The 26,950-nt window shown below is 32.9% G+C and overlaps 3 protein-coding genes across 9 annotated transcripts; 2 read left to right on the top strand and 1 right to left on the bottom strand.

Annotated features, from left to right (window-relative positions):
* Positions 1-9,801: 9,801 nt before the first annotated feature.
* LOC112696382 (uncharacterized) lies at positions 9,802-12,214 on the top strand. Its single transcript, XM_025749124.3, has 4 exons — positions 9,802-10,385; positions 10,826-10,888; positions 11,021-11,095; positions 11,370-12,214. The coding sequence occupies exons 1-4, from the start codon at positions 10,017-10,019 to the stop codon at positions 11,898-11,900; spliced, it is 1,038 nt and encodes a 345-aa protein (XP_025604909.1). The 5' UTR covers positions 9,802-10,016; the 3' UTR covers positions 11,901-12,214.
* A 765-nt stretch (positions 12,215-12,979) lies between these two features.
* On the bottom strand, positions 12,980-16,724 carry LOC112696384 (tubulin beta chain). The gene is made up of 3 exons (XM_025749125.3): positions 16,104-16,724; positions 14,138-14,407; positions 12,980-13,927 (listed from the first exon to the last, which is right to left on the bottom strand). Exons 1-3 carry the CDS (start codon positions 16,519-16,521, stop codon positions 13,242-13,244), a joined length of 1,374 nt encoding a protein of 457 aa, XP_025604910.1. The 5' UTR covers positions 16,522-16,724; the 3' UTR covers positions 12,980-13,241.
* Positions 16,725-21,936: 5,212 nt separating this feature from the next.
* On the top strand, positions 21,937-26,178 carry LOC112696385 (protein PSK SIMULATOR 2). Of its 7 annotated transcripts, none has more exons than XM_025749127.3 (13): positions 21,937-22,087; positions 22,501-22,796; positions 23,160-23,476; positions 23,552-23,644; positions 23,748-23,838; positions 23,950-24,043; positions 24,188-24,285; positions 24,402-24,471; positions 24,785-24,888; positions 24,964-25,080; positions 25,153-25,229; positions 25,316-25,360; positions 25,452-26,178. In XM_025749127.3, exons 2-13 carry the CDS (start codon positions 22,536-22,538, stop codon positions 25,954-25,956), a joined length of 1,872 nt encoding a protein of 623 aa, XP_025604912.1. In that variant the 5' UTR covers positions 21,937-22,087; positions 22,501-22,535; the 3' UTR covers positions 25,957-26,178. The 7 variants fall into 7 exon arrangements, with proteins under 7 accessions (XP_025604912.1, XP_025604913.1, XP_072052941.1 ...); XM_025749128.3 differs by having other exon boundaries at positions 21,957-22,083; positions 24,788-24,888; XM_072196840.1 differs by having other exon boundaries at positions 21,989-22,131.
* The last annotated feature ends 772 nt before the right edge of the window (positions 26,179-26,950 follow it).

The raw sequence follows: 26,950 nt of genomic DNA on the forward strand, positions 1-26,950 counted from the left end.
AAATAATTTTACACATGAATAATGAAGTAATCTGATTTGTTATTTTAAATTTAGAAAATAACAAATTAAGTATTGATAGAAAAACTTTAAAATAATTATAGTAAAACAATCAAATATTACAATGTCTTGATTTACAACTTACATAAAACCAATCAATAATAATTTTTTTAAAATAAATATAAATATATCTGCACAGTTTTACTTTATAAATATTGTGGTTTGGTTGTATTTAAAAAAAGTGCAAAAGTAGATTAAAAAAATATGAGTAAAAGCAAACTCTCAATTGAAATATTAGACTTAGTTACTCATTTAAAAGTTTAAATTAAATTTTTACCGTTTTTAACCGTTATTTATGCAAGGAAAAAGAGATATATTAGAAAAAACAAAATTTTAATTGTAATTACAACTTGATCCTTAATATTGAATTTTTTTATTACAACTCATTCTCTCCTTTTCTTCGCTACAATTTTATTTTCAAACATTAGTGTTATAATCTCACCACAAAAATTAACTACATATAATAAATTTTCAAAATATAATAACAATATTTTAGAATAAATAAATAAATCAAATTCGATTAAAAATAAACTAAACAAAAATTATAAATTAAAACAAAATTAATATTCCTAAACTAATAGTTAAAACAAAATTTAAAAATGATTAATTTATTTGTGTTCAACTAGTAGAATCAAGAATAATGTAAAATACAATGTAATCTAATAAAATAAGAGATGTTATGAATAAAAAATTAGTTCATTAATAAAAGCGCCGTTATAGTATAATTAGTATTAATGTTAACCAATTAATATTGTATGGGATAATTTTAATTTATCTTTAAATATATGATATATGAAAATTAGCCGTAAAATTAATATATTTATCTAAAAAAATTACAAAACAAATGATTAATGGTATATACCAATTAAATAATATTATAAATCAGAAAATTAATTTATTATTTTATAATATTATTTTTTAAAAAATATATATACGCATACAATGAATTCTCTATTTATATTTGTTAAAAGTTAAGGTTAAAGTGCAAGTCACAGTAAAATATATCACAGAATAGATACTAAATACTAAATCATATAAATTAAGACTTTTTTTTGTCTTGTATTCATCCCTTCTAAATTCCACAAGTAATAAAATAATTTACTTTCAGTCAAAGATTTACTAAAATATATTTTCTTTCTTAAAAATTGCTTCATTCTTAATTATTCATGTAAATCATATTATTGTAAAAAATATATATTTTTTGTTGATTGATAATTATTTTTTTGGCTTTTTTTAATAAAAATTATATTAATTACTCTTTATTAATAGAATTAAAATAAAAAAAGTTAAAATTGGACACTAAATTTCTGATATCCGCTTTATATATTGTTCACAAAAATCATCCATAAATTATTAAACGGTTATAACACCTTTTTTTTTATAATTATCATAAAAATGAAATTTTTAATGATGAATTGTAATAGAGTTTTTGATATGCTTAATTATGAGTCATTTTTTGTATTTTTTGGAGACAAAAAAATAAAAATATTTTAATACTATTATAATAATATAGACTATTTTTTAGGATTAGTATGTGTCAAAAAAATTAAAATTCGTCAAAAAAATAAATTTTGACACTATTTTAATTGTAAAAATATGTTAATAAAAATTTTGTCAAAAATAGTATTGTTGACATATAAGTAATTGTAAAAAAGTTTAAATCTTATTTTGATAAATATTGACCGTAAAAAATAATTTGTTAGAAAAATTTGAGAATATATTTTTTGTGATACTTATTAATCGTCAAAAATACTATTTATTTTGACACTTATTGACCATAAAAAATTCTCAACAAAAATTTTTAACAAAGAATGAGATGAGATCTTGAAACTAAAGAATAAACTGAGATTTTGAAAATGAAGAATGAGTAATATGATCCTAAATTGAGATTAGTGTGATGCTAAAATTGACGGAGCTCAATAAAGAAAAAGAATAATGGAATAAGTTAAAAATAAATAAGTGTCAAAATTAAGGAGTAATTTTCTACAATCAAATTATTCATAAAAAAAACATAGAAAATTTGACATTTGTGATATTTGTCAAAAATATATATTAATTTTTACACTTAACTATGACCGTTAAAAAAATCATGTTAAAATAGTTCTCTTTTTTTGTAGTGTATATAATTAATTTAATAAATGAAGAAAAAAGATATAGAGGGATAAAAAAGAATTAATAAAAGTAAATGAAGATCTGAAAGAAAAAAAATAGAATAAGAAAGAGAACGATGTGGATGAAAGTTATGCTTAGAATGAAAAAATTACTGCAATATGGATAAAGAAAAGTTAATTAATAATTACTTTTTTTCAAAATAAAAGTTATATAAATTACTCTTTGTTAATAGGATTAAAATAAAAAAAATTAAAATTGGACACTAAACTTCTCATATCCGTTTTATATAAGTTTTTTTTCCATTTTGGGCCTCTGATGAATGCATAATACTTGCATCATTTTATTGACTTTTTTTTTAAGGTGAACCACTCCCTTTTTTTGTATTTATGTTGGTCATACCACATACACAATTGGACATTTTTGTATCTTATGTGCTTGCTAGCATTTTCATGAAAAGGCTAACCGCTGAAGGTCCAATTATATTAAATATTGGTTCAACCAAAAGATTTTAATTTTTGGCCTCATAAGGATACCTTTTCATATATTTTCATCCATATAAATAAGTCACATTAAAATTCTAAACGCATTACCTTGATCCAAGAAGAGACTTTCGCAAAATTCATTTAATAACAAAAATAGAACTCCAGAAGTGAGCCTATCAAGTCTTCTGGATCTTCTCATGCCTAGAAGGTAATTTAAATGAATTTGATTAAGACAAAAAAAACAAATAAATTTGATTATTCTATTAATAAACCAGTTTAAGCTAGTTTAATGAATACTTTGTATATGAAAATGCAATAATTTATTAGTAAGCAATAAATTTTTAAATAGGGTTTAAACAATAAATTAATCTTTAATTTGCTAAGTTACAAGATATTATAAAAAAAATTCTATTAATTTATATAATTTTATCAAATTTTTCATTATATTTATATTTTAAAAAATTTATAATTAAATTTTGATATTATATAAAAATTTATAATTAGATCCTTATTAATTATTATCTTTTAGCAAAAAAAATACAATAACACTAAAATATTTATTTTTAGAATATTTCATAATTTATTTCACATTAAATACAAAATCCTAGTATAAAAAGAGTACGTACTCTATACTCTAAAGAGAACGGGAGAAGAAGAAGAGAGAGCGTTTGAGAATGAAATATGGTAAGGAAGATAACCATGCCGGACGAAGAGACAAGAAGGAGAGCATGGAAAGGTTTGCATCAAGTGTGAAGGAGAGAATCAGGTAAGCACGGTATTAATTTTAGGGTGACATCTATGATTTTTTGTGTGATAAGGTGATTGGTTTTTCGATAACCTAAGGAATAGACCGGGTTGAGACTCTAGATGAGGATTCAAATGGCAGTGGTCATCAAACAACAAAGAGATCATATGCTTCCGAGAGTTTGTTTCTCCGAAGAGGCTAGAAACGTCATTTCTAAACCATACAGGGAGGCAATTGTGAGTAAGGTTCTTGAAAAAAACCTTAGTTACACGGTTCACAAACTGAAAGGGATATCGAGATCACTGGCAGATATGAGGTTTTGGACGCTACTTTTGGGTACTTCCTCGTCAAATTTGATTGCATGGATAATTGAGAGAAGATTTTACTAGGAGGCCATAGATAATCTTCGGTCACTGTGTTGCGGTTAAGCTGTGGTCACTGCGGTTAAGCTATGGTCACCGGATTTTAAACTTTGTGAAGACACTTTTAGGGAGACTATGGTTTGGATTTGAATTTGAACATATGGTACTACTAGGATAAAGCCATGATGAGAATTGCTTCTGTTGGGAAGACCAATTGGATCTGGCTACTAAAGTGGCAGGAAAAATTTGTTCGAACTTGCGTGCAAATTAATCTTGGTTTGCCGATGGTTCGAAGTGTGATTATCGATGAGTTTGAATATAAGGTGGAGTATGAATATTTACACTTTATTTGTGACAAGTACAATTATTTCGGGCATCCAACGACTCCAATATTCTCTCAAGAGAGGTCAGTGACCGAGACGGCAGTGCGGGTGGTGCATGAAGCTTGAAAGGAGAAAATTTTTGAATTTGGATACAATCCCAAAGATTCAGTGATAATTGCGGATATTAGGGAGGAATTGGCTAATACGTTGCATGGAAGGAAGTAGGATCCCAGCATTTGGGAGATGAGGCTAGCTAGACCAAAGTCAACGGTAACGGGAGAGAAAAATTGGGTCAATCAAACAAATCCCAACAAATCTCTAAAGTCAGTATCGTTACACTTAAATCAGGCATTGGCCCAGAACCGTGACTTTGCGCCGCGTATGAGAGGAGTCAGATCAGGGGTGAAGACCGGGTCGGTTGGCGAATCTCTTTTTTTTCTCTCAAGCTCACACAACGTCTTCCAAACAACAAGGGGTGAAGGGTAAAGTTGTCTCCGTTCCGGTGCCAACTTTTACTGGCCTCATCAAAAATGGGCACAAAAGGTTGCGCCCTTCTTCTTTGCAAAATTTGCCGTCGACTCTAGACTGCCTTGGTGACGTAAGTAAGCAGCAAATCAGCGAATTGGAAGGGTTGCCTGTGGAGGGATACAGACAAACTGAGCAGCAACTGGGTAAGGACAAACAAGTCTCAAGGGGATATGATGGTGGATTTTCATCATCTCCTTAGGGTACTTCGGCTGAGGTTGGTCCTTTTAACAGTACAATTATTTTATGAATTTTTCATATTTAAGCTTTTTATTTTGGAATATTAGAGGAACTTCTAATAAATTGGCCCTGGTTCATAATAAAGAATTAGTGAATAAATTTCACCATATTTTTTTATTTTGTTTGAAATCCAAATTCTTTTCAAGAGGATGACATCTTTTTGGAATAATCTAAGTTACCGGGGTGTTAGTGTTGTTGAGGCTAATGGTCATAGTGGGGGTATTTGAGTTTTATGTTATAATTCAAATATTTCTGTGAGAGTGTTAGATGTAGTTGATCAATGTACCAGTTTTGAAATCACTATGGACAATACTTCTAATTACTACAGTGCGGTGTATGCTAACCCGCATATATATCAGTGTAAAGATCTGTGGGGTGACTTGACAAAGATTGCTAATATGATCCATAGACTTTGGACCGTGTTAGGGGACTTTAATGATGTTCTGTTGTAGAGTGAAGTTAGAGGGGACAGTTCAGTCTTGCCAGAGCTAAACAATATTCAAAAACATTAGAGGATTGTGGGTTGTTTGATATGGGTTCTATTTGGAGAAGATTCACTTGGTATAGGAATGTGAGAGGTAGGGTTCAGGTGGCTAAGAAGTTTGATAGAGCAATCATCAACGAGAACTAGCAACTAATATTTCTAGAGGCTTATAGTGAGGTGCTGGTGTGCATTCACTCTGATCATTGCCCGTTGTTCACTAGGTGCAAGATGACAGAGAGGGCTACCAAGGGCCATCGTCCGTTCAGATTTCAGGTTGCATAGATGATTCATCCTCTTTTTAGGAATGTTATTCAGACAACTTGGAATAAAGGAGCTTTGGATGTGGTCAAATGTTTGTTGGAGGTTCAGAAAGATGCAATTAGTTTCAATATAAAGGTTTTTGGTAACATTTTTGTTAAGAAAAGGGAGCCGAAGAGGCTTTTGAATGACGTTTAGATTACTTTGAAGAGTCAGAAGGATCAACAACTTAGGATCAAAGAGCAAATTTTGCATTAGAAACTGAATTCTGTTCGTATTCGAGAAGAGCTCTTATGGTACCAAGAATCTAGAGAACAGTGGGTAAGATATGGAGACAGAAATACAAATTTTTTTCATCTGCAGACGGTTATCAGGCGAAAGAAGAACAAGACTTATGGGTTATTTTTGGAGGATGGGTCTTGGGCTACAGAGACTTCGACTCTAGAAACGTCGACAAATTCTTTCTTTCAAAAACTCTTTTCTACAAGGGAGGATATTAACCTGGATGTCATGGGGCTTTTTTCCTACCTGTCTCTTAGTACTATGGTTTGTCAAAAGCTAGTGTAATCAATGACGTCTAAACAGGTTATATGAGCTGTGATGACCATGAGTTTGTCCCAGGACCAAATGGATTTTAAGCTATTTTCTACAAAAATTTTGGGACTCTCTTAGCAATGATGTGTGTGGATTGGTCAAACGAGTCTTTGAGAGTGAGTCAATGAATGAGACTATTTTTGATACTCTCATTGTTCTAATTCCTAAAGTGGAAGTTCCTTCTTTCTTACGAGAGTTTTGGCCTATTAGCTTATGTAATGTAATTTATAAAATTGTTACAAAGGTTCTAGTTAACAGGTTCAGACATTTTCTGTCAGAGATCATTGGTCTTTAGCAAGGCGGGTTCATTCCAAGGAGAGGAACCATAGAGAATATTATCATTGCTCAAGAGATTATACACTTCATGAAGAACACCAAGTCTCGAAAAGAGACCATGGCTTTCAAGATTGACTTGGAAAAAGATTATGGCAGGGTATATTGGCATTTTTTGGAGGCTATTTTGGATTGATTTGAATTTTCAAAGGCTACCATTAATCTTATATTAAATTGTGTGACTTTCTCTTCGCTGATAGTTTTGTGAAATGGGAACAGGCTCTAAAACTTCAATCCAAAGAGAAGGTTGAGGCCAGAAGATCCCATGTCTCCATATCTATTTGTACTCTGTATGGAAATGCTTGCTTGCTTTATCTCTCATAGAATTTTCCAAGGTTCATCGAACTCGGTAGCGGTTTCTAGAAATGGACCTCGACTCTTTCATTTGATGTTTGCAGATGACCTCTTACTTTTCTGTAAGATATCGAAAGCTCAAGTAATAGAGGTTATGCATTGCCTGGACTTGTTTTCTAGAGAGTTAGGTCTAAAGGTAAATCTTCATAAGTCGAAGGCCAGTGTACCAAGAGGGTGTCGGAGAAGAGGAAAGAGGTTCTCTATGGGGTCTTTAACATCCGGTTCTGCAATGATTTGGGTAAATACCTAGAAATTAATATCGGCCATGCCAAAACTTCTAGGAGGACGACTCAGGAAGTTATTGAAAAAATTTCGAGGAAGCTCTCCAGTTGGCAAAGATGCCTGCTGAATAAGGTAGGGAGGTTTTGTCTTGTTAAATCAGTTATGGCCTTTATCTCGGTTTATGACATGCAAATTTTTCTTCTTCCGAAATATGCATGTAATAAAATTGATTCCTTGATGAGACAATTCTTGTGGAAAGGCTAAGCGACCAGAAAAGGGTTGCCTTTGGTCAAGTGGAAGGTCGCCATAACTCCTAAAAGGGCACGAGAATTGGGTATTAGGGATACTTCCTGTGCTAACATGGCGCTTCTTGGAAAGTTGGTATGAAATTATCTAAATAATAGCAAAAAGTTGTGGGTGCACGTTTTGAAGCATAAATAACTCAGAAATCAATTTGATATGAGCAAAAATAGTAGAAACTCTTCATCAGCTACCTGGAAGAACATTGTTAGTGTCTATGAGCATCTCAAGGAAGGGCTTCGTTAGAATGTTGGGGATGTCCACAAATTAGTTTGGTATGATGAGTGGACTCCTTTTGGTAAGCTTTGCAACCTTGTTCCTTGTATGCATGTTTTTTATCAGATTTTATAGTGGCTGACTTGTGGATAGGGGTATCTTGGGAGGTTGATAGTCTTTCCACGCCTATTCTGCATGAGATTAAGTAGTTTATTCATGGTCTGAGATATCCTAGTTCGAATGAGTTGGAGCCACAGTGGAAGTGGTGGCCTGCAGTAATAAAAAAGTATAGTGCAAGGGAGGGTTATAGATGGTTATTAGAGAAAACCTTGAAATAGAATGCTAACATTTCGGAGAAGATCAAATTTACTATATGGCTTGGCTTACATAATGCTCTACTGACTGAGACTTTTCAATTCAAGCGGCATTTAGCTTCTTCAAATATGTAAGAGATGTAACAAGGGCAGAAACTAATGAAGCATTGCTTTAGAGATTGTGAACGATCAAAGGCAATTTGGCATATGTTGGATCCTCGTATCTTGGACTCGACGATTGGTACTACTCTTGAAGAGTGGTTTTGAGAGGCCTTGGCTAACAATGAGGCGTCTTTTAGTGCAGGACTTTGGTGGGTATGGAGACATAAGTGCAATGACATATTCAATGCTAACGACCATTGGACAGACCACAAGGTTGTTGCCTTGGCCAGAATTACCGTCAAGGTCTTACAGGTTTACAGGAATTGAAACAATGTCTTTAGGTCTCTCCAAAATTACCTGTGTTGGGAACCACTGGCAAATAACAGTTTTAAAGTTAATTGTGATGCAAGCTTGTATCTGGATTCAAATTTAACAGGGTTCAGGTGTATTATTAGAGATTCAAAGAAAGGTTTGATTTCGAACTGCTCTGGAAGCATTCCCACTAGTTTATTATAAGATGTGAATTATTTGCTGCTTGGAGGGGGTTGGTTTTAGCTTGAAATTGCGGTTTGAGAGATATTATATGTGAAACGAATTGCCTTGACATTTTGCCCATCATGCATGACCTTACAAGTAGGTATTCATCTGAAGTAACAAATTTAGTTCATAATATTCAAGAGCTTTTATCTCGTCCTTGAATTGTTCACGTTGAATGGGTGTTTCGAAAAACAAATATAGCTATAGATTGGATGGCTAAATATGGTGATAAGAGTATCTCTAATAATGTTATTTGATCTGAGCCTTGTCTTGATCTCTAGCAAATCAACATACTACAGCCCCAGGTGGCGAAGAGCCGACATTGAGGTGCCAAACCTTCCCGTCGATGTGAGCTCTTGGGGAAGATCAGCCTGTTATCCTTAGAGTAACTTTTATCCGTTGAGCGACGGCCCTTCCATTCGGTACCGTCGAATCACTAAGGCCGACTTTTGTCCCTGCTCGACGGGTGGGTCTTGCAGGCAAGCTCCCTTCTGCCTTTGCACTCGAGGACCAATCTCCGTCTGGCCCGAAGAAATCTTTGCACGCCTCCGTAACCTTTTGAGAGGCCTACGCCCCATAGAACCACTCGGATAAGATAGTGTTTGCTTTATTTCTTTGTATGTTTAGACAAAAAAAAAATTAATCAATAAAAATTAAATTAATTTGATTGGTTCACTAAATTGTTCAATGTTAACCTATTTGTCTGTAATTAATTTTGTTCGGAACCAAATTGGTGCGATAGTCAATTACTGTTTGACCTAATTGAACTAACCAATTCAATCTAGTTATCAAAACCATGGAAAAAACAATAGAGCTTAACCAATGTAGTCACTTGTTTGGGCAATAGTATCTCCTACATGCATGTCTGGCTGTATGGTCTATTTTGTTGTGCATTGTTGTAATGTGGTGTTTATTGGCTCTTGTACTCCAAATTATGTTTCAAATATTTGTTCGTATTTAATATATTTTATAAGTATGAAATAATATTTAAATTTCAATATGTTGTTCCTTTAAATATTTTATTAATAAAAATGAATTATTTTAGAAGAGAATATTAATTTGTGTTTTGTTTTTGTTTTAAAAATGGGTAAGCTATACAATTTCAGCACGCTGAGGGTATATAAACCCTAGCAGAAGAAGGTAGCCAACCCCAATGTCTGTAAAAATGACACGTGTCAGAAGCCAGAACCTAGCCACTGATTTTCCAATTCCTTTTCTTTTTTTTTTAATTCTTATTATCAGAGACAAATAAAATCGAAGCAACAGAGCAACGCAGCACACTCTCTTCTTTTCTCTTTTCTCTCTCTAATCCTCTCTATCTTCCTCCTCAATCCATTCCCATACCTCACTCCTTTGCCGCTACGCTCATAAAAAATCTTCTCTTTTCTAAAACCCCAATGCAAATTTTCACTTACGTCCCCAAACCACGAAACTGAAACAGATAAAGAAGATAGAGATGGAACAGAGCAATGGTGAAAACGGTTCAGGTGGTCGTGTGAGGTCAACGCAGTTGACCGAAGATGAGAGAGAGGTTTTTGACATCCTTGTGAGATTGCATGACATGGTGTTGGAATTTGAATCAGAGGTACGAATACCGTTCCAATGGGGACGAAAGAAGAAGAGATCTGCAATTCAACCTAGCTTTTTCCGCCGTTTCTCTTCTTCTCCGCCGCCGGTGAGTAACGGTGGTGGTGACGGAGGTGTTGTGGCGGCGGCGGTGGTGAAAGGAGAAGCTCCAAGCCCAGCAACTCCTTTGTCCTTATCGCTAACTGAATCTGACGAAAAGCCCAATAACATATTAAGAGCCAAAGCCTCTCTCAAAAGGGTATATGTTTATCTTCTTCTCTTCTCATTTTTCTTTTCTAATCTTTTTTAATAGTGTTTTTTGACCCCTTTGATGAAGAGCTCTTGTTGGAGTTAAATTGAAATAATAAAAAAATAATTGTTTTAATTTAATATTAGTTATTTCATTTTTCTTCATTCATCAAATTTTGTTAGTTCTTGTTTGATCCATAATGTGTTCTTCTGATCGATTCTGTTAATGTTATGTTACTGTTGTAATTTTTACTGGGTCTAAGTTATCTTCCATATATTCTTTTTTTGGCTAATAATGAATTCTTGGTCTGGAATTTTTTTTTAACAAAATTACTGTAGACAAATTTTTAAAAAATACACGTGGTTTATTTATTTATTTATTTTTTCTGGTTTATCTTCCCATCTTCTGATTTCCGGGTTTTTGCTGGGTTATTCTATCAAAACTTGTAGAAGAGAGAACATTATCTAAAACTTATAGAAGATTTGACTAAGAGCCAAGCTTCGCTGAATAAGGTAAGATTCTCTATTTACCCTTTTTTTCGCTCCTCATTAAATGGTTCGTTTTTGGGCATTTGTTGATTTTATATTTCCTTTTTTTTGTTTTAAAAATCTCTCTCTTCTCACTCATTTTTGGAATTCAAACAGGAGATAGAAAATGTGAAGAATTTCCGTGACCGATTGAGGGCCTTCAATTCGAAGTTGAAAGAAAGAAAACTAGAGGTACTTTTATATTAATCTCGCTTCATCCTTTTTTTTTCCCTCTAAAAAATTATGTCTATCTATTAAAGAGTTAGAATCCAATGAGTTATACCAGTTGGTTCATACTTCATACTACCATTATTGGGTTTTATAGTAATAGTACCAAGAAAAAAAAAAGAGGATTGTAGAATAGTATTAGCATTTAGTTATGACTCTATCTCTTGTCTAATGGTGGGTCCAATCCTTTATTTAGCTTTTGATTGATGGAATTTCTATTTTTTTTCCCAATTTACAGCTAAATAATGGCCCCAAAAGTGAATGCAAAAATAGCAGCATGGAAATTGGGTGTGAAATGCAACAAAAATTGGGCCATGATGCACCAAGGAACTCATCAAATTCCATGGGCGAATATCAAGAAAACAATAAGCCTCATGAATTGCATAATCTACAAGCGCCAAACGCACCACATCACATAAGACTGAGGGTCAATAACCATTCTGAGGCACCCCAATTGTGTAGCAGGGAGGGAATTAATCAATTACCAAAAAAATTGATGCCAATGGAAGCACCTTCTCTATCTTCACCAAATTCTTCATTGGCTATTGTCAACAATAATGGTAATAGTAACATAGTGCAACCAGTGATTCCTGATCTCAACGCCTTTCCTGAAGATTTCGTTCAGGTGGACTCTTACCAGCCTTTGGATACGACTGCTGCAAACAAGGATTTGAGCAGAGTCATGGCAGCTCAAGCTAGGCAGATGAGGCTTCAGAAAAACAGGCTCAAGAATTCTACAGCCACTAAGTCACGATATTCTTGTAGATGATACTAGTATGCTTCTTTTCTTCTTTATTTCTCTCATCTAAAATTTTATTTTCTTTATAAGTTGAAAGTAATTTTGGTTCGAAAATTATAATAATCAGATAAGCTCATTTTTGAGTTGCAATTTCACTATAGCCCCGCTTTTTTTGACAGATACTATAGAATCTTAAATATGGTAATAGGTTTGTTTCCTTTTTTTGTTAATGTAGCGTTTGCTGGAATGTATATAAGGAAATCTTTGAGTTTTTGGTAGGATTATGGTGAATGGCATAAATTTGGAAACAACATGTGATAATAAAGTTGTAGATTCCTAGTTTTTATGGAGATTTCGTATCAGATTTGGAAGCAATCGTTTATGACTTATGATCCCAACATGGTGGGATTATGATCACTTTCCACAAATAAATACGTTTCATTCTTTCTTCATTGGTCAGTTGGGAAATCTCACACTTACATCGCCCGTCCTAAAACTAGCCATTATAGAGGGGGAAAAAAAAAGTGTCCCCGTCCAGAATAAAAAGTAAAGAACTAAAGAGGAACAAAAAAAAGGAAACATTTCGAATTTCAAATGGCACGCCACATGCTGCACCCAATTTAAAATAAGTTTGTTATCATCAAAAAAAAAAAAAAAGTTTGCAAATTCCGTTTAATTTTTTCAAATAACATTTCATACATTTATTTAATTTGAAATTTCGAATTAGTTTCTTTTGACATTGTTTCTGGTCAGATTTAGAAATAATTAGTTTTTTTTTAATAGAATTAGTTTTTATTGTCATCTATTTTTTATTTTTAACATGTTTTCGGTTTATCAACAGGGCTGAGGCCCAAAGAAAAGGCTACAACTCAATTATTGACTTGGGCTTTTTTGCCTGAGAGATTTATTGTCAAATATTTTATTTCAGTTAGCATCCATGCCAATGGGTGGATTGTTAGCTGAAAAAATGGTCTCAGGCACTGGATCCATTGCTCAAGAAGACGGCCCGATATTGAACCCTGTGATTTTGAACTTTTTGTTCATCTTCCTCATCAAGGAAAGGTCTATCTCCAGTTGACCCAAAGCCGAAATAAAATAAAATAGAAAAAGAAACAAACAGCCTCCTTTGTCATTCGTACATTTATAATAGAACACAATGTGCAGCAATCAACAAAAATGTTGTCTCAAGGGTAACAATACAAAATTACCAATATCAAGGGCATGGCATACGCTGAAAATAAAGCAGATAACAAGAAGGAACAAGTACACATATTGGTCACAAATTACACACATGGCAAATCTGGTAAAACAAACACAAGCAAGTTGCTTACCATTATTACCAAAGTTGGTTTTTTGGTTTTGGTTCAGCTACTACTGCTCCTCATAAACCTGTTCTTCACCCTCTTCACCATACTCCTCCTCATCCTCCTCCACAGTTGCATCCTGGTATTGCTGGTACTCTGCCACTAAATCGTTCATGTTGCTCTCTGCCTCTGTGAACTCCATCTCGTCCATTCCCTCACCTGTGTACCAGTGCAAGAAAGCTTTTCGGCGGAACATTGCAGTGAACTGCTCGCTCACTCTCCTGAACATCTCTTGAATCGATGTCGAGTTACCGATGAAAGTGCATGCCATCTTCAGATTCTTGGGTGGGATGTCACACACACTGGACTTCACGTTGTTGGGGATCCACTCAACGAAGTATGAGGAGTTCTTATTCTGCACATTGATCATTTGTTCATCCACCTCTTTTGTACTCATCTTTCCCCTGAACATGGCTGATGCGGTGAGGTACCGACCGTGGCGGGGATCAGCGGCGCACATCATATTCTTGGCGTCCCACATTTGCTGTGTGAGTTCTGGGACGGTGAGGGAGACGTACTGCTGAGAGCCGCGAGAGGTGAGAGGTGCAAACCCCACCATGAAGAAGTGGAGACGAGGGAATGGGATAAGGTTCACGGCCAGCTTCCTCAGGTCAGAATTCAGTTGTCCAGGGAACCTCAAGCAACAGGTCACACCGCTCATAGTTGCAGAAATCAGATGGTTCAGATCGCCAACTGAAATTAAACAATTAAGAGTAAATAGACCAGTTAATACTATTGGTTATATTACATGGTGTTATTCTTAGATAGCTATTCTTTTAGTACCATGCAAATTATTGGTGTTTGCCAATTCAGTGCAGCAATAATAGTGTTAAGCAATTAAATTAGCGCCTAAAAAAGTAATACTTAGTCTAGATAAAGGGTCGGCTATGGTCTTATACTCACAACTAGGAGTGGTGAGTTTGAGAGTCCTGAAGCAGATGTCATAAAGTGCTTCATTGTCAAGAACCATGCATTCATCTGCGTTCTCCACGAGTTGGTGAACGGATAATGTAGCATTGTATGGCTCTACAACGGTGTCAGATACCTTTGGTGAAGGGAAAACGGAGAACGTGAGCATCATTCTGTCTGGATACTCTTCTCTGATCTTGGATATTAAGAGTGTTCCCATGCCAGAACCCGTGCCTCCTCCAAGTGAGTGACAAACTTGGAAACCTGGCAAAAGATTCACATATAAAAACAGAATAGAGGATGAGTGTAAGATAACTTTTTCATGATCAAGTATCTTTTGGGGAACTCAACAGTTGAAGCAGTTAATATAGTTAGCGAGTCATCAAAATTTTGAAATCATGTATATAAATCACGGCTAAAGTTCTTCACCATTAATAATTCAATTTCTCTCATTCCAGATTCCAAAAATTCTCTCTTCCGTCCGCATCTAACACTATACAGAAAGACATGTTTCCTTCAGCAACTTCAACTTAATTTCATGTAGTTATTACAATTTTGCAACTGCCTTATGGTATATCTACAAATTTGGGAGTGAATAGACACTGTAATTTATTCTGTAGTAAATTGCTAAATGTAAAACCACATCGTCGGTGCCTACTTATGAGACACTGTTTCCGCAATCACAATCACAATCTCAATAAGAAACAAAGAAAGATACGATATAGACTTATAGATATTCAATTTAGCCCTGCATTAAAAAGCAAGCCCCGTGTGGGCCCTGCCTGTCTTTGCAGTACGCAACAGGCGACCTGCTACCACAACTCAGCATTTGTAATTACTCCAAAATAAGCAATCTGGTAGCCTTGGCTCACACTATAAAATACAAATAAGCAATAATAATCAACAATGATGATAATGAAGCATCAATTATTGCAATGGAAAGTTAACAGGAACGGGTTCCTGAAAACTTGGTTCCAAAATCCAGATCTACTATTGCGATTTCCTTTTCCTAATAGATCTATGAATAAAGACAATAGTAACAAAGAATAGTAAATAAAAAGAACTCCGAAAAGTAGTCAGAACTCAGAACGAAGATACAATCGCAAAATAAAGTTCTTAAAAGTTCCATTAAACAATTGTCAGAAAACCAGTTCATCAGTCAACACTGTAGTAACTCAGCAATTTTCCTTATGAAAGTTCATTTGATATTTCTTTTGTCTGTATCACGATATAAAACTTTTTCAGCACTTTGTTTTCTCAGTCACAGAATTTCAACTTAGAATTTCTAATCATTAGTTGCACTGGTTTTACAATATGGTTCAATTGAACTTAAGGCACAAAATCCCTTGAAATGGAAAACATGATTTGATTCATTATTCATATCCATCTTTCCATTATCCAAAACCACTTCCTTCTAATGAATATACTCATGAACGCACAATTCATCGTCCAATTCATTCATCACTAAGCTGTAACAATCACTGGAAATCAAGCAACCAAAACGATGGTATCATGGCATTCCATCCAAAACTGCTGCTCAAAGAAGTTAATCAAATTGTTTTAGTACAGTTAAGATCAGTTCAGTGTTACAAGTTCGCATGTTAGAACTCACGCAAACACAGAAGCACTACACTACTATCAATCTCAATGTTCTCAACGGAAACTAGATCTCACATTTTTATTCATTTCTCTGAACTTGTTAACACATTCAAATTCAAAGTCGCAATTAAACGAAATCAGAGTTAGTTACACAGCCAGTTTCAGTTCTACATTTCGCATGTGACGATTGTATATCAGTTAAAGAAGCACTGCGATCCCGTCAATGCAATCTACCTTAAACAGATTACAGATCTCACTTTCACTCATTTCTCAAAAGTTGTTATAGTCACATGAAAACCGCAATTCAAAGAATCGAAAGTCAAATTAGAGTAAACGCAATTCAATTGTGGTATATATATACCTTGCAAGCAGTCGCAGTTCTCGGCTTCTTTGCGAACAACATCGAGAACGGAATCGATTAACTCAGCGCCTTCAGTGTAATGACCTTTCGCCCAGTTGTTACCGGCGCCGGACTGTCCGAAAACGAAGTTATCGGGACGGAAGACCTTACCGAATGGACCGGATCTGATGCTGTCCATGGTTCCGGGCTCGAGATCCATGAGAACAGCCCTGGGGACAAACCTGCCTCCTGAAGCCTCATTGTAGTAGACGTTGATGCGCTCAAGCTGGAGGTCGGAGATGGCGGCGTCGTTGGCGTCGGCCGGGGCCTGGTGCTTGCCGGTGGGATCGATGCCGTGCTCGTCGCAGATGACTTCCCAGAACTTGGAACCGATCTGGTTCCCGCATTGACCTCCTTGAACGTGAAGAATCTCTCTCATTCTGTTTTTCTCGATAAAGCCAAGGCAAGAAGTAGAAGAAGAGTGTGATGACTGATGAGCGATGAGAGTGTGTGTGGGGCGTAGTGTGATTTATGGAGTGCGGTTTCAGAGGGTAGGATGGTAAATGTAACGTTAATGGCGGGATTTTTCTTAACTGTATCACCCAATAACTGCCCCCAAGCCCCCAACTCCCCACTACTACCACCTTTTTTTTTTGGGAGCTACTCAAATGAAGATGCAAAAAACATCTTTTTATGAAGATGCTTTGTATAAAAGTGTGATTTATTGATTTGGCCACACTTCAAATAAAAACAACACTTTTATAACATATCAAAATCTAACCCTACACTCCATCATCTAAGGGTCAAAAAGAAAAATCATCACATGAAGACAATTATAATATCTTCATGGGAGTACCCACCTTTTTTTTTTGTAGTCATTTACTAATATTATGCAATTTTTTAAACTTATTAAAAATATCTTTTGTTTCAATTTACCAAATATAATTATTATGAAATTTGAAAAATTATTTAAAAGACTAATTTTACCGAATCACACCTAAGCTTAACTTTGAGATAGTTGATGAAGAATTAAAGATTCTTTCATTCATGTGTTTCATGATACTAATGCTAATACTAACAATTTGTAAAATTTAGTTGATTTATTGAAACTTGGAATCCAATCTCACGTGGCCACCGATGTTTATCTTAATTTGATGGATTTGGCCCCTGAAGGTATACAGCTTGTACTGTATTTAATTATTTATATTTTTTTGTGACAATTAATTATATAAACGTGAAAGTATACTACTGCGTTATAATAAACTAATAATAATAATTTTATCTATGTCCAATGAGCCGCCAATTTAACCTTTTGCTCCTTTAATCATTCTTCTCCCATCTCTTCACCAAACACATTGAAATGATAGTTCAACACAGGAAATTGACCTCCTATCTATTGTTGTGTTAACCTTGATGCGAATAGCATAACACTAAATTAAAAAAAAAACTTCAAAAGTAATTAATACTAGTGGCATAAAAAAGAGAGTACATGGATGGATGGTGCTAATAAAAACCGCGGTTGTCACTCTGTGATTGCCAGGTCTCCATCTATTCAATGTCTATATAAATCCATACCATCATGCCAAGCATAAAGAAGCCAAAAGTTACTACTAGAGTACTAGTAGAGTGAAATTAAAGTTAGATTAAAAAAAAAACTATGTCCATTAGTAAATTGATAAATCATAAAATATAATAAATAATAGGCCCCTTTTTGTGAAGAAATACCTTGTCGCCATCAAAAAATATTTTTTTGGGCCTTATCATATCATGACTTTTATGGTATTGTTTTTATTGAATCTTTACTAAAAATGAAAATGGGAGTAAAAAGCAAGCGTTACATGTGTAAGGTCCCATCTGTTTAGTGTATTGGGTTTAGACTAAACAAATTCATCCATGACAAGAAAAAGACTAATCAAATTCATGGCCTAGCCCAATTGGCGTCTAGTTCTTGATTCGTTGACCACTACCAAGTACTGAGGCCTTATTGACTAAAAACTGAGAGAGAGAGAGAGAGAAAAAAAAAATTAGTAATGAGGTTAGTCTTCATTGTTGTAGGCATAGTTAATAACTTAATATGTTCTTTAGTTTTTACTTTGGACGTGTTAACGATAAATGTCAAGTCAATGAAGACTAATTAATCACATTTTACAATAGGATTAATTCTTATGGACATCATTAACTGCTTTACTGGAAAGTTAAGCATAATACTAATGTTCCACTTGAGATTGGGCTTGCTGTTAAATGGTTACTAATCTTCTTGGTGAACCTGAAATTAATTATTAAGACATGTTCATTTGATAGAAACGAAAGTTAACCGATACTCCTATAAATTAACATATAGTATAGTTTTTCATTTATTTATTGGTTAGGTTTGGCATGACACAAATTTAGCTTTTTCTTAATGTGGTTTTTCTTCTTTTTCTTTTGATGACGCGTATAATGTTAAATGTTTACTAGACATTCGGTATTACACTACCAGTCAAGTATAGATACCAAGGTAAAGAATTGAATTTCAATGTTCAACTCATTATTTAGGTTGGTCATCACCCCAACAATGTTTCTTTACCTATTTATAAACTTTGCTGATACGACTTTAGATATTATACTATTTCTGCTGCCATTTGTCACATGCTACGTTTTATATATACAAGAATACTTTGTCACAAATTTGATTGTCTCAGTAGGTATCATCTTTGTAATCTATCATGTAAACGTAGTCGACGTATGATTTATGAGTGATTTAAGTTGTTGCTTGATTCCATTGGCCATTATATACTGTAGATAAGATAGTATAATATATAATAAGATTAATTCGTTTAACATTTTAGTCAACAATTCATGCATCAACATGTTGGTATAGGATCCATTCAGAATTATTCTTCTTCCCGTGATGGGAAATTATTAGTAGCAATATTGTTAGAAGGTGATCCATGTGGTATTTTAAAGGAAGATGACTGTGTACGTTAATTGACAATTTGCATGGCTAATTAGTTCAAACTTCAAACTTTTTAACATGACTTTTCATTGACCTACCTAAGCTTTAAGGAAATTTCTTCAAAATTCTCTTTTATGTGAATTTTCTTCTACTCAGTTTTAAAAACGTACAAAATAATACTACTATTAATAAGCTTTTTCAAAACTTGGTATGCAATTTGAAAAAATCTTCATATATTTCAATAAAAATTGTACATATGGGCTTTATATATATATATATATATATATATATATATATATATATATATATATATATATATATATATATATATATATATATATATATATATTTGTTTATCAGAAATCGCACATTACGAAATAATATGATAAAATGCATATTAATCAAAATTCTCGAATTCGATTTTGTTTTGGAACATAACATACATATTCAATTGGAGAAATAATAATGGGAGTATTATATGAATGAATGTATTATTAATGATACATTACTCAAAATGACTTATAACTTTGTTCGATTGAGCATTTATTTAAGATAGGTTATAACTTGGTTTGAATGTGTATTTATTTTAAATTTATAACCAACGATTTTAATAGTCATTATTATTGTACGGACTATCAAATATTTATATAAATCATCGTCTACTTCTCAACAAATGATATATGTTTTAAGATCACTTTATTTTATTTGATTTTAACACAGATGTGGATCAAATTTATATCAATAATCTCAATTTAAAAAGTACGTACAACTCCTCTTAAAATAAGGAGTTCAACTCGAAACTTGTCAATTTTAATATCAAAATAAATTTTATAAGTAATAAAAAAAACACTGAAATTCTTAGATTAATGATAATAAAATATATAAATAAATATTTAACATGAACAAAGACTAGAATAAAATCAATGAAGAATAATAAATTAAGAAGCCAAAGAGAAAAAAATTGCTCAAACAAGTAAAATGAATAACAAAGCTAAAAATTGAATCAACATAACTAAACTAAAAAAAGAAATACTTAGACAAATGAAATAAACAAAATAAGGAATTGTCTACTCACATTCACATATATTTACACTTCATAATCTTTTGTTGTCTTAATGTGATTGAAAATTTATAGAACTTGAGTGTAATTTTGTGATGTTGAATGAAAGTCTTTTTTTTTCATTCCTTTGATTCTCATATTTACAAGAAGAGAACTTTAAACTGAGATTTTTTTATGGTTATTTTTACCCATATTTTCTCTATTACTTATTTCTCATAAACAAGCTAAGCACCTGCTACGTTTTCGCTGCAGCTTGATGGTCAAGTAATACTCCCACATTCGTGGTAATTAGATAAGATTGTATTTACATAGGTGTTTATATCTCAATCGAATGTCTTCAAACTTTATCAACAAAATTAATATCGAAACTCACCATTGAGGTCGACATTTCTGTTTTTAGTCGAGTTCAAAAATTCTAGTTGCTTTTATGCTACTCCATAATTTCTAATACTACTCTCCTATTATTTCATAATGATAAATAATGGAAGATTTTTCGATAAAAGACTGTCCAATAAAGTTATAGTTCGAAACTACTACTAATTTTTTCGACATTTAAATGATTGGTTTTCAAGTTTTGGATAAAGAATAAATTTTGTATTTAATAAAACTGATGTTGATGAATGACATAATAAATGTTATTTTCAAAAAAGAACATTCAAGGATACGTTACGCAAGAAACACATGAAAGGGTGGCCTAAAACAAATGAAGAAGGACAAGAAAGGGAAGGAGTGGGGACTGTGGGCGGTTCCTTCCATACGTATTAGTCCATGACTTTGACACCCCAATTAATATCAACGATGACTTAGTCCTACCTTCTTTTTTTTATTCAATTTCTTTCCCCCTTCTTTAAACCCTTATTTTATTAGGACTTCTCTTCATAATTTCAGATGTAAGCTAACCCTTTGTTTTTTTGTTGAGATATGGACATTAATTATTAAACACGGTGATAAAGTGATATATGTCTGTTATTTATTAGTTTACACATAGATTTAGATAGATACCATGATACATAGATATATATAAAATACATGTATTTAGTATTTTTTTTAAAAGTTGAGACATAAAATATAGGACACAATTTAATTTTTTTATCTCTAATTATTTTTTAAATTATCAATACATAAAACACAATACATAAGACACAAAAAATAAAATTGACATTTGATTTATATATATATTGTATATTATTACCAAATACATTATATGTAAAATTTATGTATTTTTATATTTATGTATTTTTGTATATTTATGTATGTGTTTATGTATCTCAAAGATACTAACTAAACCAGCCTAAGTGATATTAATATGTAAATTCATTGTCATAGTTGTATTATCATTTTCTTTTACAAAAGAAATAATAACATGTCATCATGTGAAGATCAAGCTTATGCTCATTTGTACACATATTTTAAAATAAAAAATATTAGAAAAACACTAAATTTTGTGATTTGTAATTATTAATTAGTTATTATTAATATTTTTAATAGTATAAAATTATATCCAATATTGTATGATTATTCCTTTTTTTACTGATTAAATTTTAAATTTTAATAAAAGTGTCCGCTCTATAAACTTTTTCTTTTAGAATCTAACATCACCCATTCATGCCTCCCTAAAATTCATACAAGATATAACAATGTTATTTATTATTATAGTATATATAGGAGCAAATTAAAACACATGCATGAGGTAAATAAAGGAGCTTTGTCTGTACATATCTCTCGTCAATTATATCACACTCACACTTGATGCCACGAAATTTCCTAATCCCAATTCTTGCAAGTCCACAAACGCGTCTTTCTTATAAAAAGAAAAAAAAACTTTTTGGTATATAATTCCTTACATTAAATTCAAACATAAACATATGAATATGATTAGCGTACCCATCATTCCAATTTGATATTTCAGTCAAAGGCACACACAATAGTCGTACTTTCCCAGCTACTTCATTACAAATTCTACTTCTCAGCTTCCATTTTGGAATTGCGTATTCTCTTAATCTCTTGTAGGTATTGGCCCTTCCATTCACCACACTTTATGTATTCCACCTACCGTACGGTTTGCTGTCATTATTATTGTATACTAACTTTGTTCTAATTACATTAACTCCTCAACATATATTACACATGCACGTTTACTACAATAATATTTTTTTTCATTAAGAGGTAATGATATAATATTAAAAAGAATAGAGAAAGTCAAAGTTTAGAGGAACAAATGGCATTTAAAATAAATCGATATAATATTGTCTAATTTCATGAATTTCTGTGTAGTTTACCCTTCTTCCTTGTAAACATCTTACAATAAATAAAATCTTGTCAATATGACATTGCTTAGAGAAGGACAAATTTCAGTTAGATAGAGAATCTTTTTTTCTTTTATATTTGTGTTTACTTTCCTAAGTCATTGCTCAAATTTGCAGTTGTTGAACGTTTCTTCATATCAGAACTAACAATAATGGGGTCGGTTTGTTCATCGGGCATGGCTGAGGAGAAGAAGAAGAAGAAGAATGCAGAGGTTGTTAATGGAGAGAAGACTATAAGGTGTGCTTGGAAGCTTCGGAATAAAAACAAGATCGTTGCTAACAGGAATAATGTATATTCTCCTTATTCAAATTCAAGGACTATTAATGGTGTTACAAAACAAAAGAACAAAGAGACTCGGTTTTCAACTGAGTTCAAGAAATTGAATAATCCTACTGCATCACGTGCAAAACAGGTATGTTTATTTGCACCAACAATTCGTTGCTTCTTAAGATTTTGAGACATTTAGGAACATAAGATGTTATATCAAATTCAAGTTGAAAACTCAGCAATCACGTATTTTTTTCATTGTTGGTTTTGACTCAAAGTTATGTCACCCAAATTTTTCATGATTTCTTTTCTGCTTAATCATTGATGTTAATAAGTAATAATAACACCATCAATAAGTATCCTTCAATCACCATTTCTTCTTCTTCTAAAAGCTTAATTAAAGTTTTATACCAAACAAATATCCTCACTGCAGAGTTGTTTGTCCAATCCTCCTAACTAGTTTATGGTAGAATGAAAATATGTATGAAGTTGTGTCCGATTTTGGCAGGGCTCGCAACGTGGCTCCTTGCTGGGCCGAGCCGGGGAGAGGGCGGTGGAAGTTCTGGACACACTTGGAAGCAGCATACCAAAGCTGAGCACAAGTGATGGATTTATCTCTGGCATGAATCTTAATAGAGGGCACAAAATATGTATATTGGCCTTTGAAGTAGCCAACACAATAAACAAAGGAGCAATTCTGTTTCATTCACTCTCTGAAGAAAACATTCAGTTCCTTAAAAAAGAGATCTTTCAATCAGAAGGAGTTCAAAAATTGGTTTCTACTGATACAACAGAGTTACTAAGTCTTGTTGAGGCTGACAAAAGGTTCTTGCATTTTGCTTTTAATTATTTATTGCTTTTTCCCTCCTCCTAATGAATCCTTTTGTGCCGAATTTGTAGGGAAGAATTCAATGCCTTCTCCAAGGAAGTAGTTAGATTTGGAAATATGTGCAAGGAACATCAGTGGCATAACCTTGATAGATTTTTCTCAAGGTGAGTTTATTTTCTCACTTTTATGCTAACTCAATCTTAGATGACTACAAAGAAATTCAGCTTGAACTTTAGTTACTATTTTCATGTTATGAAATAACTTCAGATTAGGTGTGGATGTCTTGAGCAATAAAGACCTTAAGCTAGAGGCAGAAAAGACAATGCAGGAGTTGATCACACTAGGTCACAATACTGCTGTAAGAAAATTCTAATTTTGTTTTGTCTCAATGAATAAAGCACATGCATCCATTCATTTTATTGTATTTGGTTGTTACTTGAAATAACAATATGTTCTTCTTTCGGTGCAGGAATTGTACCATGAGTTAAGTGCTTATGACCGTTTTAAACAAGATTATCAAGAAAAGGTTAAGGAGATGGAGTCCTTAAATCTTCCTTTAAAAGGTTAGAAACTTTTTACTGTGATTTTACCTTCTATGATTTTATTTTAGTATATATTTATCAAGTAGCAATATATATATCTCAGTTGAAATAATCAAATCGTTGTTTGTAGTTTCCTAATTAACTATTTTTGGACCACAATTATAGGGGAGAGTCTCACAATTATTCAGAGTGAGCTAAAGCATCAAAGAAAGATTGTGAAGAACTTGCAAAGGAAATCTCTCTGGTCCAGAAATTTGGAGGAGGTAAATTATTATTATTATTATGAATTCAATATTATACAGAATTTGAAGAATGTGTCATTGTGGAGTTCACCATCGTTTCCCTTATGCAAATTCTGTTTGGGCTTGTGCATTTGCAGGTAGTTGAAAAGCTTGTGGATATTATTACCTATATGCATCGATCAATTTCTAAGTTCCTTGGAAATGATGGTATGGGATCTTCACATGAACTCATAAAATACTTTGATACCATATTGAGAATGATGATAGTCAGAAAATAAAATAGTCTTAGAAAGAAGTATAAAATTAAAATCTTACCAAATGATAAAATAACATGTAAATCTTACATAGGCTTACAAAGACAACTAATATGCAATAACCTTTAAACTATCTAATAATAATATCTTTAGAACGGCAACCAAAGAAAATTTAGGTTCTAATTCTAATGCAGTAATACCATGTTAATGATTATAGTATAAACTGAGCTAAGAGAAAAGTTTAAAAACTAATTCTGAATTTATAGCAGGTGCAACTGTTGTCAAGTTTACCAGCAATGGTTCTCAAAGACTAGGTGAAGCTGGTCTTGCATTGCACTATGCTAACATTATCAATCAGATAAATATGATTGTAAGTTTGTATCATATGCTAATTAATATATCTTATTATTAACCACTTTGGCTTATAAAATTACATTTGTGTTAGGCATCTCGCCCATCAGCACTTCCTCCAAATATGAGGGACACATTATATCATGGATTGCCCAATAGTATTAAGAGTATCCTTCAATCTAGGTTGCAAAATATGGATATCACTAAAGAGGTATGATATTCAATGAAGACTGGAATATTATTTTTTCCTAATGGAATATGCTAAGTGGAAATTTTTGTGTAGCTTTCCATGACTCAGGTCAAAGCTGAGATGGACAAGACTCTCCAATGGCTAACCCCAATTGCTACAAATACGACCAAGTAAGACATAGAGAATGCTATGCTTCAAATAACTAATATCCCTGCATCTGCTTGAAATAATTATGTCATATTCATGTATCTGGCAGAGCACACCAAGGGTTTGGATGGGTTGGTGAATGGGCAAATGGAGGGTTAGTTACAAACATGATGAACCCTCCCTCTTTATATTCGTTCATTCGTTCATATATGATAATAAAATTTTATTCTTATTTATTTATTCAGGAATAATAATGAGTTTGGTGACAGCACAGGCAAGGAGAGTAATCTAATTCGCCTCCAAACACTATATTATGCTGAGAGGAATAAGATAGACACTTACATAATTGAATTGTTGACATGTCTCAACCATTTGGTTACATTTGTAAGATATAGACATCATAGTGGTAGTAATAATGGCATTAAGGCAAAGCAAGGCAAAAGTAACAGTCCTCAGAAGGGTCTTGACTTTCAGTCAAAGATGTTGCAATTCATAACAACCTTGGAGAGGGATAGGAACAACATATCACAAGAAGATAAGAGTTTGTTGGAAGAGGTAATTGCAAGGACAAGGATCCCTGGAGTTAGCAAGAGTGAGAACCTTGCCTTGACCAACAAGAAGGAATATGCAAACAGTGGTTTCTTGCATTATAGCAAGAGTGTTAGGAGTTCACCTCTTAATAAGGGCTTAATTGGATTTCACCACCAGAATTCACATGTTTTGGACCTCATAGATGGTTTAAGACATTGAATTTCTTCTTCTATAAAATACTAGGTTTATAGTGATCTTATTAATTAATTTCTTGTATGCTTTCTGAGTTATTTTTTGTAGAGAAATTGAAGCTAGCTAGCTAGGTGGAATACATATATACGTTTGATGTTCTTGAAGGAGATTAAATCCTTGACACAAATTTGATCCACATATGTAAAGGTCCTACCAAAAATATGTAAAGTAATTTTTCATTGTGCCTAAGCCTAATTGTCTATACTGAAAATATTGATATCGTTTGGCTAGAAAATCCCATGTATGTGCAGTCTTACATTTGGCATTTGTTAGGTCTTAAATCTTAATTGATGATGGCAGTGTCTCAAATCTCAAGACTACTTCCATTTCGAGTTTAGCCTGCTAGCTAACTTTGAAATTTCAGTCAAGTGCCCCTCTTTAATTAAACTGTTTAGGCCATGTTTACATTGATGGATGTTTGATGAGATATATATGTACCTGGCTAAGCAAGAATAAAATGATTTGGAATGTAATCTTAGCTTGTTCATTATATATCGGTGTAGAAAAAACGCTTACCTTATGTTATGTGTCATTCCAATCTACTTCATAGTTCGTACTAATTAAAAATTAGTTTCTTATGCTTATTCCAAATATTATTAGGACAAATACGAGGAGCTAATGGAATATCTGTATAATATGAACAATGAAGGTTTATGAAATATTAGAAATATAATCATTAGTATTACTTTTTTCCATCGACTAAAGTTTTTGGGATGAGTGATATTATGACATGGTATTAGAGCGCTAAATCTAAAATCAGTTTAATTTTTTGGGAAGATATTTATTATTCCTAATACTCGAATGATTATTCTAGATAGTATAAGAGATGTTCATTTTATAACTCAATAACTTATTGTACATATTGTACAAATAGTCCATTGTCTCCCTAACGAGATCCTTATTCTACTGATATATACGTCATGGACATGGTTGCATTTTTCATGCCATCTAATTTAGCCGG

Source organism: Arachis hypogaea, chromosome 6 (genome assembly GCF_003086295.3).
Source record: "Arachis hypogaea cultivar Tifrunner chromosome 6, arahy.Tifrunner.gnm2.J5K5, whole genome shotgun sequence".
NCBI classification, from domain to species: domain Eukaryota; kingdom Viridiplantae; phylum Streptophyta; class Magnoliopsida; order Fabales; family Fabaceae; genus Arachis; species Arachis hypogaea.

Excerpts from the sequence above, each read along its gene's own strand:
- LOC112696382 (XM_025749124.3), top strand. The coding sequence starts at position 10,017 with ATGGAACAGAGCAATGGTGAAAACGGTTCAGGTGGTCGTGTGAGGTCA. Across the intron at positions 10,386-10,825 it reads CCAAAGCCTCTCTCAAAAGG|AAGAGAGAACATTATCTAAA; the intron begins GTATATGTTTAT and ends CAAAACTTGTAG. Across the intron at positions 10,889-11,020 it reads GCCAAGCTTCGCTGAATAAG|GAGATAGAAAATGTGAAGAA; the intron begins GTAAGATTCTCT and ends GAATTCAAACAG.
- LOC112696384 (XM_025749125.3), bottom strand. The coding sequence starts at position 16,521 with ATGAGAGAGATTCTTCACGTTCAAGGAGGTCAATGCGGGAACCAGATC. Across the intron at positions 14,408-16,103 it reads GAACTGCGACTGCTTGCAAG|GTTTCCAAGTTTGTCACTCA; the intron begins GTATATATATAC and ends ATCTTTTGCCAG. Across the intron at positions 13,928-14,137 it reads CAAACTCACCACTCCTAGTT|TTGGCGATCTGAACCATCTG; the intron begins GTGAGTATAAGA and ends GTTTAATTTCAG.
- LOC112696385 (XM_072196840.1), top strand. Across the intron at positions 22,797-23,159 it reads CTGCATCACGTGCAAAACAG|GGCTCGCAACGTGGCTCCTT; the intron begins GTATGTTTATTT and ends CGATTTTGGCAG. Across the intron at positions 24,889-24,963 it reads TCAATCAGATAAATATGATT|GCATCTCGCCCATCAGCACT; the intron begins GTAAGTTTGTAT and ends CATTTGTGTTAG.